Source organism: Arachis ipaensis, chromosome B03 (genome assembly GCF_000816755.2).
Source record: "Arachis ipaensis cultivar K30076 chromosome B03, Araip1.1, whole genome shotgun sequence".
NCBI lineage: Eukaryota > Viridiplantae > Streptophyta > Magnoliopsida > Fabales > Fabaceae > Arachis > Arachis ipaensis.
In genome coordinates, this window is record NC_029787.2 from 60,572,232 (window position 1) to 60,583,862 (window position 11,631).

General features: G+C 36.1%; 1 protein-coding gene across 1 annotated transcript; it reads left to right on the forward strand.

The window, feature by feature from the left end:
* LOC110269706 lies at window positions 10,237-10,777 on the forward strand. Its single transcript, XM_021117575.1, has 2 exons — window positions 10,237-10,386; window positions 10,509-10,777. Exons 1-2 carry the CDS (start codon window positions 10,276-10,278, stop codon window positions 10,584-10,586), a joined length of 189 nt encoding a protein of 62 aa, XP_020973234.1. The 5' UTR covers window positions 10,237-10,275; the 3' UTR covers window positions 10,587-10,777.

The following is an 11,631-nucleotide window of genomic DNA, read 5'->3' on the forward strand; positions in this document are numbered from 1 at the left end:
AACAAGAAGAAAAGAAGCAGAGAGTCACGCGAAAGCATGGCGGGAGGCGTGCCCTAGGCACAAGCATGCCCATGCGACCGCCTCAATGACGCGTCCGCGTCATTCTGAAAAATAGCCTCCCGCACGTCCGCGTCACCCACGCGAATGCGTGCCCTGCAAAATCGACGTAAAAAGGTGTTTGGCAGTAAGTTTTGATGGAGTGGGGCTGGAATCGTGCTAGAAGCACAAGCACTATCACGCGAACGCGTGCCCCACGCATCCGCGTCGTTTTTAAAACTATGGCCACTCATGCGATCGCGTCAACCACGCGAACGCATCACCCAGATTTTTGGCAAAATGCATTTAAAACAGAGAGTTGCGCGAACGCAAGCCTCCACTCGCGCTAACAGCACAAATCAGACCACGCGAGCGCGTGACCCCCGCGTCCGCATCACCTGAAAAATATCACACACCACGCAACCGCGTCACTCACGCGTCCGCATCACATGCGACGAACAACTTATCCATATCAGTGCCAACTATCTTATCTTTTTTTCCCCAAATCCAAATCTTTTCTTTCCCTTCTTATTTCTTTCTTCTTCCTTTCTTATTTTCTTTGACTTCTCATCTTCTTCACTTCCATTCTATTTTACTTAATTTATTTGCATACATTCATTCATTGCATTTTAATTTTGTGCATGTTTTTTTTTCCAGTGGTGTTAAATTTTCTTATTCAACTGTTAAATCTTTTCTTGAATTATTCTGGTGCTTAGGGACTTGTTTTACACTGTGGGATGATATTAATTATCTGCCAATGCCAATCTTTTATGATACTTACACTCCATTTGCATTGACATGAACTTATATTGATACTTTCATTACCTACACTCCTCCCCTTTGTTACAAATTTTGCACCACTGGTATGCCATGTGCTTCTACTGTTTTCTCACTTGCATGTTGTAGCTACCATGTAATTGAGACCCCCATTATTTGGCATTAACCCACCCATACTTTATTTATTTTCTTCTCTTTATTCCTGGGTTACTTTTCTTCTTTTTCCTCTTCTTTCAAGATGCCCACCGAGGAAGGAAAACGGAAAACCTTACATGGGGAGACAAACAAGTCCATCTGCACAATCTTTGGAGAAAAGCATCAGTTGTAGCAGCCCGTCCACTTGCACATCTTAGCATGCACCGAGGACGGTGCAATCTTTAAGTGTGGGGAGGTCGATACCGATCTCCATGGGTTAGTTATTTTTCTTCTCAACACCAATATTTTACTTTATTTGTTAGTTCATTGTTGCATTTGCATGTTTAATTGCATGTTTGTTTGATTTTATGCATTTAGCTACTACTTAGTTGAAGTAATATTTTCTTTTTCAAGAAATTTTTATAGTATTTCACTAATTTAAATTGAAAAATTTTTGTGTTAAACTTGTTTAAAGACTGTAAATTGGAACATGGTTTAAAGCTAGAACACACAACCTGTTAGATTTTGAGCTTATTTATATGGTTACATTATTTAACCATAAATTTTTATTCTTGTGTGTTCTCTTCTCTATGATTGCAATCTTTACTTTGTTCCATTCTATATGTCCACTATTTAGTTTATTTACATGCTTGCATATGATTGAGGCCATTATTTGTTATTAGCTCACTTATCCCAAATAAGCCTACCTTTTACATCACCCTTGTTAGCCACTTTGAGCCTTTTAATCCCCATTTATTCTATATTTTACCACATCACTAGCCTTAAGTGGAAAAACAATTAAATACCCCAATTGAATCTTTGGTTAGCTTGAGATAGTGTGTTAACTAAGTGTGGGAAAACTATGAGAACTTGGGTTGATGAAAGTGTATAGTGTTTCATTGACAAAATATTAGAAATTTGGGTACCTACTCATGTGAGACCAGAAAAATTGAGAATCCATGTGCATCGAAAAGTTATCTTTATATTTCAGATTTAAAAAAAATCCAAAAATATTCAATAAATAAGTAAATAAATAAGGGGACAAAATTACCCCAATGCAAGGTTAAGTTAATAAAAAGATCAATGCACATGTGATAAAATTAAAGGAAAGTTGGTACATGAGTATGTGATACAAAAGTGGGAATTATGGGTAGCTAGGCATGAATTTAGAGTTACATAGAGTATGTGTATGTATGTTAGGTGAAATCTTAGGTTAGTCAAAGATTCATATTACAGCTCACTTGGCCATACATATATCCTCACCCTTACTTTAGCCCTATTAAAACCTTGAAAAGACCTCATGATGTTTGCATTGATATACTAGATATTTGTTGATTGGTTAGATGAAGAACAAAGTTTAGAAAGCATGATTAGGGAAGAGTAGAGTGATTAACCCCATACACTTGAGAACTAGAGTGATATACACTACCAGTGAGGGTTCAATGCTTGATTCAATGTTCCCTGCTTTCATGAGCTCTCTTCCTACAAGTTTACTTACTTTTTATTGTACGATTTAAATTAGTGGAAATTGGTTTGTATTTGTTTTGGAGAACTTGTTTGCTTTTAACCAAGTAAGTAGAATCATTTTAGTATATAGTTGCATTTATATTTAGGTTACATTTCATGAGTCTTACTGTCCCTTATTAATCTTTGTCTCCTTGAGCTTAGCATGAGGACATGCTAATGTTTAAGTATGGGGAGGTTGATAAACCACTATTTTATGGTTTATCTTATGCTAATTTGAGTGGTTTTTATCAGCTTTTCAACCACTTATCATATAATTTGCATGGGTTTATAATTCCTTCCTGGATTTATTCTATGATTGAAAACGTGCTTCCTAAAGCTTTAGATTGTGTATTTTAATTTCTCCTTTATACCATTCGATGCCGTGATCTGTGCGTTAAGTGTTTCAGGCTTTATAAGGCGGAATGGCTTAGAGAATGGAGAGCAAGCTTGTAAAAATGGAAGGAGCACAAGAAATAAAGGAGATAACCAGCGAGAAGTGATGCGCATGCATGGCTCACGCGTGCGCGCAAAACGGAGAAAATCACAGTGACGCGTACGCGTGCTTGACGCGTACGCGTGGAAGCAGATCAGCACAACTACACGAGCGCGCGCCTAACGCGCACGCGTGGAAAGGGAATTCGGCCAGTGATGCGTACGCGTGACATGCGCGATCTGCAGAAAATTCAAAAAATGCTGGGGGCGATTTTGGGCCGCGTTTTGACCCAATTTTTGGCCCAGAAACACAGATTAAATTCAGGGAACATGCAGAGACTCAAGATGTAACACCCTACCATACAGAGTCTTATGCTTAAGTCATAATTCAGAGATGGCAAGGTATTACGACCTCTAAAACAAAAATTTAGTACGTATAGTAGTATGAATAATTGATTATAACTAGGAGCCTTTGTAGAAAAAGGGGTAAACAAAAACCATAACTCGAACGCGCAATCATGCCTCAACGAGAAGCCTCGCGTCCTACATCTGAAAACCACAAAATCCGCATGGGTGAGAACCAGAGGTCCCCAGCACTGTAACAGCTTCCACATATATAATACATAATAATAGAGGAAAGCCAAAGGCAATCCTAGAACTTCCTCCAGATAATATCAAAGCTTATAAACAAGCTAAACCATATAAGGGTATCTGACTAAAGATTCTTCAGTCTAACTAATACTTCCCTTTCCAATTCCTTCAAACCTCCCAACCACCAGCAGGAGTATATTATAGCAAACACAGTTATATCAGACAAAGAATATACAAATAGGAGCAGTTAAGACATTTAGACAATTAGCAAGTAATATGCAGTCAAATAGGCAATCTCAAACAATTCACATAGTATGCATATGATGAATGCCTGTCCCTAGTGGCTGATGATATCATCTGTCGGTTATAGAGCCAACCCGACAAGTCCTGGTAGCTAACCATTGGACTGTCCCTCTGTCGCGCATCCCCAACTCGAGTTATACTCGTTATAAACTTGATCATAAACATGATCCATATCCATCACCCTCACTGGTGAATATTTCGGGGGCGAGCTCATCCGGGTCTTTCACAGTGCCCGGCCACACTTACGACATAGGGTCAACAGAGTCTCGAGCCTCCACCTGGAGCACGTGGTGGCTAGCCACTGCTTCCTCCCAGGGATCTCGTGCCTCTGATAGTGGAAGTGCAAATCTCAATTATCAATAATTCAGCATAAGCATGCATGAATTCTCATCCATGGATCAACATCCATATCAGCCATCCGGCTCACGGTTCAGTCCAGAACCAGCCAATATTCATATTATACACAGCCTTTCCGGCTCATGGTTAAATCCATAACCAGCCGTTTCATTAGCAATTACAGCCTTTCGGCCCATGGCTTAACAAGCACTTCCACCACCAGCCTCCGCATCTCACATAATCATCTTGATCCTCATTGATCATTCATTTTTCCCTTGCTTCACTCGTAAGTTACCTCATTCACTAGCCCCTTTTTAATAGCTAGGCATGTCATAATGATTTAAGACATAAATGGTGAGATCGGAGGCTTAGAAGTATGAGATTTGGCTTTTAAAACTCAAAAATCAACTTTGGGATGAAAACAGGGCCACGCGTACGCGCACTCCACGCGCACGCGTGGATGGCCTCAAAAACTCATCGACGCGCAAGCGTCATGCACGCTAATGCGTGGATTAAAGATTTGCCAATCGACGCGCACGCGCCAACCACGCGTACGCGTGGGTGTTCTCGTGCCCTAAGCACAACACTGGCACAGTTCTGGCATAACTCTCTGGAAAATGGCTGGGCATTGGGTGCAGCACAATCGGCGCGCCCGCGCACATCACGCGCACGCGTGGATGGCGCTTTCTGGAAGATCGGCGCGTACGCGCCAGGTGCGCCCACGCGCAAGGGGTCATTCTGCTAAAAATTTTCTAAGTTAAAAGCTGCAGAATTCACAGATTTAAACCCCAATCTTCCAACGGACATAACTTCCTCATTTTAAATCGTTTTTCACCCGTTCTTTGAACGGCATGGACATCCCGGATCCAATTTCATTTCTAAACAGATTTGGTACAAAATGGAGATCCGTAGTCCAAGTTATGTCCTGCCAAAGTGTGCCCAAAAACCATTTTTTCATACAAAACCACAAAGTGCCAATTTCAAAACAAGCCATTTCCAACTCTTTTCAAATCCAAACATCATAGAACAACAAAATCACACTAGGGTTGAGAATCTTACCACACCCAAGGTCCAAGGAGACAAGATTAACCTTCTCCTTCAAGAGAGTTGGGTCCTATAACATCAAAGAACCCAAAATCTCAATATTTTACCTATGAAACTCGAAAATAAGGGCTGGAATTTCGAACAGAAACACGTGGCTTACCTCAAGATTAGTTGTATGGGTTTTGTAGAGCTCTCCGCGGTGAACGCGTGGCCGCAAACGGAGCGGCAATCGGAGCTCTAGATCAAAAGTTATGGTGGTTTGAAGATCAAGTGAGAGAAAGAACTTGAGAGAGTGTTCTTCCTCCCCTCTCTTCAATTTCAGCGTGTTTGAGTGTGTTGTGAGGAGAGAGAGTGCTGAAAACTAGGGTTTTGGTTTAGTTATGTTGGGCCAAGGGCCCACTTTGGGTCCGGTTGGCCCGGTTTGGCCCGTTCGGTCCAATCTTGGTCCGAATTCTATAAAATTGGTACCGAAATTCTCGTCTCAATTTCCTCTATCATATTAAGCCATAAAAATATCATTTTTGGCTTTCTAGAATAAATTCTCATATATGGGTTAATTAGCCGTTAATTAACCGGGTCTTACACAAGACATTTTTTGATATTTCATAATTTTAGGTTTTTAGATGTCATTTTTAGAGAGAGAGGTTCTCTCCTCTCTCTTAAGATTAGGATTTAGGATTTCTATTATGTTTAAGCTACTTCCTTTCAAATCACTGGTTCAATGTTCCTTTAAATTATTTTCTACTTTTATTTATTTTATTACTTTAATTGTTATTTACATCTCAATCGGCTTATGAACCATTCATGTTAGTATTTTCTTAATTAATATAATTTGAGGTATTTTAGATTTAAGATTGTTTTATTTTATTTATGTTATGGATGCTTTCGATTTATCCAAACTATTTTCATTTATTTAGATTTTCCTTCCTTTTGGCTTTGGTTAAGTAATTGGTAACACTTAAGTTATCAAACTCAGCAGTTGATTGAGATTTGGGAATTATTGATTGATTTGGATCGTTCTAAAGCTAGTCTTTCCACAGGAGTTGACTAGGACTTGAGGATCAAATTAATTAGTCCACTTGACTTTCCTTTATTTAGTAAGGATTAACTAAGTGGGAGCAACCACAATTCTCATCACACCTGATAAGGATAACTAGCATAAGATTTCTAGTTCTTATACCTTGCCAAGAGATTTTATAATTATTAATTTATTTTTCTTGTTATTTAAATTGCTTGTTCCTCATTTCAAAAACCCAAAAATTATACTTTTTCCATAGCCAATAATAAATCATACTTCGCTGCAATTTCTTGAGAGACGACCTGAGGCTTGAATACTTCAGTTTTTTATTTTTATTAGGTTTGCTTAAGTGATAAACAAAACTTTTGTACGAAAGGATTCTCTGTTGGTTTAGACACTATACTTACAACGCGATTACTTTTATAAAATTTCTTTACCAATAGGAATCTGATCGTTTCAGATACATCCAGCGATATTGGACTGGACCTGCAATTTTAGCTTCAGTTGCTAAATGAATAACCAAATGTACCATAATTGTGAAAAATGATGGGAGGAAGAGCTTCTCCATGTCACACAATATTAAGGCAATCTTCTCCTCAAGTAGTGTTAATTTTTCTACTTCAAGATTTTTACTTCATATCCCTCGAAAGAATGTGCACAATTCAATCAAAACATAGCTCATCTGTTTATCTACTGTTCCTCGTAAAGCAGGTGGAAGAAGTTCTTGCATTATAACATGGCAATCATGAGATTTTAGCCCTGATATTTTCTATTTTCGAATGCAACGAGAGACATTAGATGCATAGCCATGTGGAAGCTTAACATTTTCTAGTACTTCATAAAACAACTTCTTTTCAGTAGAAGACATTGAAAAATAAGAAGGAGGGAGAAATGTCTTTCCATTAGCTCAATGTTGACGCCATAAGCTAGGTGTTATATTCATCTCTTTCAAGTCCAACCGAGCCTTCAAGTTATCTTTCGACTTTTTACCGAGATCTAACAATGTATATATCAAGTTATCACACACATTTTTTCTATGTGCATCATGTCAAGGTTATGTCGCACCAAATTTATTTCCCAATAAGGGAGATTGAAAAAAATGCTCCTTTTTCTCCATGTATTTTTTATCACCCCACTAACATCTTCACCAAGCTTACCAAGGGACAAATTTATGCCTCTAGTTTGCTTCAAAACTGATGACCCTAATATTGGACCAGGCGCAACTCTTGATTCTTTAATCCCATCGAAAGACCTTGCATCATTTCGATATTTATGATTAGACTTCAAGAAGTGTCGATGATACATGTAGCAATACTTTTGACTTTTTGTGAGCCTTATAGAATGAGTGTTTATATTGCAAGAAGGGCAAGCAAATTTACCGTAAGTGCACCAACCAGATAAGTTACCATATACTGGAGAATCATTTATTGTCCACATGAGCGTTGCTTTCATATTAAATGTCTTCTTATCAAAGGCATCATAGGTTTCCACCCCAACATCCCATAATTCTTTTAACTCTTCTATCAAAGGTTGCAAGAAAACGTCAATATCATTTCCAAGCGCTGTTGGTCCAAGAATGAGAAATGACAAAATAAAAAACTCTTACTTCATGCACAGCCATGGTGGAAGGTAATATGGCATTAAAATCACTGGCCATGTGCTATGTTTACTTTGCATTTTACTATATAGATTAAATCCATCAGCAGCTAATCCTAAATGAACATTGCGAGGATCTTTAGAAAATTCTTCATAAGAATTGTCAAAACTTTTCCACGCTTCAGAATCTGGAGGATGTCGCAAAGTCCCATCTTTATTGCGTTCTTCATGATGTCATCTCATCAATTTAGAAGTTTTTGAAGACAAAAACAGTTTGTGCAACCTTGACTTGAGGGGAAAATGCCATAGAACCTTAGCAGGAATTTTTTTTCTTATTGTTTTTCAACCTAGAAGCTCCACAAAATCAGCATTCGTTGATGTTCTTATTAGCCAATTCATTCCTAAAAAGCATACAATCGTTGGGATAAGCATGGATCATTTCATATTTCTAACGCAATCCCTTAACCATCTTTTTAGTATTATAATAAAAACTAGGTAACTTCTCACCATCGGGTAATACTTCCTTTAATAATCCTAGCAATGCATTAAAAGACTCATTGCTCCATTTGAATAATTGCTTTAGATGGTAAAGTTGCAATAGAAAAGAAAGCTTGCTGAATTTCTTGCATCTAGGATATAATTCTTCATTTGCATCTTTTAGTAACATGTCAAACGTTTCCACTTCTGGATGAGATTCATTTTTTGACGCATGTTTGGCTTCAAAGTTTGGCTCCTCCAAGTTTTTCTCCTCATCACCACTTTCTAAGGGTCATTATCTATGCTCTGGGTAAAGCCATTATAAACATCCTCTATCATTCCTACTATATCATCACTCCTAAAAGTTTCTTCTATACAATTAGTTTCTCCAATAGGAGTAGGTGAGTTTAATGATTCCCCATGACAAAACCAAGTGTCATATGATGGCATAATACCATTAACCATAAGGTGATCATAGGCCATTGTCCGGACTAAATAGTGTAACACACATTTCTTACAAAGACAAGCAATTGATTCTCCATTACTATGATGAAAGGCATGATCTAAAAGCTTTTCTAATCCCTCTAGATACTCTTCACTAATTCTATTACATTGCATCCATCTTCTATTTCTAAAATTGTCTATAATCCTTCTATAGATATTTTATATCCTAATTAAAATGAATAAATGAAAAATATATAACCATCAAACATCAAAGACTAGGAAATAAGGTAACTAATCTCTAACAAAGGTAAATAAAAAAGTTAGTTAATTATCACTAACCTTTACATTGGCAAAAATCTGAATTGAGACTACTTAACTTTGGCATAAGATGTAGGTACAATAACTGGTTTTTCTTTCTAATTAAGTTGGGGATTTTTTCTCATTTCTTTCTTTTTTTTTCCTTACTCTTCAATCTGTAGATAATTAAATCAAGCAAGTTAAGACATAATTAAATCTTGATATTGATGAATAAAAAATTGATAAAAACTGAAAGTTGGACTAATTCTAACTAAATAATAACAAACTTATCATATATTAAAAAATGATGTAAGAAATATTCCTCTCTAAAATAAAATAAAATAAAAAATTATATAAATTAACATTATATGCACTTTATTTAATAAATTATGAATGATGATGTACTTTATTAATGTAAGAGTGAATATGGTCTTTCTTTTTCAATTTGTTGTTATATATAAAGGTGAATCACTAATTTTACTCTTCACGGAAGAAATTTCAAATAATGTTTAGTACAACATTTTCAATTGCTTTACATTCAGTCATGCCGAATTTAACAATTATTTTCCTCTTTTATACCTTCCACCACCCTGTTCTAAAATAATAATGCAATACAATAGTGTTGTAAGATTTTTCCTATTCTTAAAAATTTGAAGATACAGGACCTGGTGCCAGAATGCATATAAACAATATAAAAGGTATACTTTAAAAAATAATATATAGTAGTATTATATATTATTAGTTGTTAAAAAAAATAATGTAATATAAAAAATATTAATTGAAGTATAAAAGTAAATAATTTATCATAAATTTTACTAAAAGGTATATTTTAAATATAAATATATAACTTCAGGGGGGTCAGGCAGTTATGTTTGCGTCTGTTCCTCATAACTAAAGGAGCCAAGAAAGTAATTAAAGGTGCCAATTGTTTTTAAAGGAAAAATTTAATTTAAGTTTAGAAAGAGTTTAACAATACTTGAAAGAGTTTATTTAGATGAAGATTAGATACTAACTTGCAGAAATAGAGTCCTGCTAAGGCGCAGAAGTGACTCTAGACTCCAAACAGCAAAACCAATGATACTAAGGAGTGCACTGTGGCCTACATAAATTTTAAAATAAATTAATTAAAAATATTAGTATGTCCATAAAAATTGTGTTTTGCAATAAATAGGTGATAAAGAAAGAGATGTGTTAAATTCAGTACTAGATAAAACTCTATGCAAGCAGCATGTGTACATAACTGTCATAATAAATGAACTTACTATCAAAAGACAAATTTATTAATGTATACAAGCCCAACAGATTTGATAGTATCTCCTGTGACCAAAGGGCTTCTTGCCAGAACCAAAAGGGGTGGTGCACTATTACCACCACTTTCTAAAACTGAAACTAAAGTAGTGCATCACAATTAAACTTATATTTATAACTTAGAACATGCTTAATTTTAATTTAGGTAATTATTGTATTAAAGTGATCCCTGAAAAACATAGATAATTAATTGGTAGAATTGTTGCAGATCCCAGACATGTCTTTGCAGGATGTGAGTCCTTTACAAAACAAAGTGCCAATACTGATCGAAGAGAAGCTCAACTAAAACCTAAAGAATTCAATCAAGTATGAACCTCTTGTGGCGTTGAGTTTGAAGATTTTGTAATACTCTGAAAGAAAGAACTAGATGTTCTATGATAATCTCATCTCATTTTATATTTATTAGTCTAAAAAAATGCTATTTGTCAAACTTTCTCTGAATTACTAGGAACAAAATTGAGAGAGGGGAACCTTGATAAAGAAATAGTAGCCAAATTCATGAGTGGAGCCTCACACCCTCCAGCTGGTATTAGCGTGGACTGGCACACCGAAACACATCGTAAGGGCCTAAGTGGAACAAAGTTCATCATCAATTTAGTCCATGAACAAAAGAAGGCATACATCTTGCTAATTTTTTAACAATCCAGCTATTCACCTCCTTTAACATCATATATAGCATGTTAGATAGCTGGGTTTTTGGTATTTTAAAGTTATCAAAATTGAGCAGAACAGCAGAAAGGATACCTCACCTTGAGATCCTGACCTAAAATACAAAAGCAGGGATCTTAGAGAAGGGTAGCACCATAAATAGAAACTGGTGCTTATCCCTTCTGGTGGCTCACCTCAATACCTTCAACCTCCCCAAATAAAATTAGTCAAATAATGAAATTTTCCTAGAAAAACTCCTCATAGGGCATTGGCATTCCGATTGATTTGAGTTGATATTTTTCATTAAAACTTGCTTGAACTATATTGTGGAACATAGTCTTAGAGCTAGAACACATAGCCTTGTGAGTTTTGAGCTTTAATGCGTGGTTACATCATATTAACCACTATTTTATTCTTGTGTGATAGACTCTTTCTATTATTGTAATTTTTGCCTTGTTTGATTCTTTATGTCCATTATTCTATGTATATATAAATTTATATGATTGAGGCCACTGTTTTGTTTAGTTCACTTACCCATATAGTCTTACCCTTTCATATACCTTTGTTAGCCAACTTTGAGCCTTATTAATTTTCCTTTGTTCTTAATTTTAGTACATTACTAGCCTTAAATGAAAAACAATAAATATCCTTCATGTGGATCTTTGATTAGCTTAGGCCAATGA

Coding starts and splice junctions, on each gene's coding strand:
- LOC110269706 (XM_021117575.1), top strand. CDS start 10,276: ATGTATACAAGCCCAACAGATTTGATAGTATCTCCTGTGACCAAAGGG. Junction 10,387..10,508: donor TTTCTAAAACTGAAACTAAA/GTAGTGCATCAC, acceptor GAATTGTTGCAG/ATCCCAGACATGTCTTTGCA.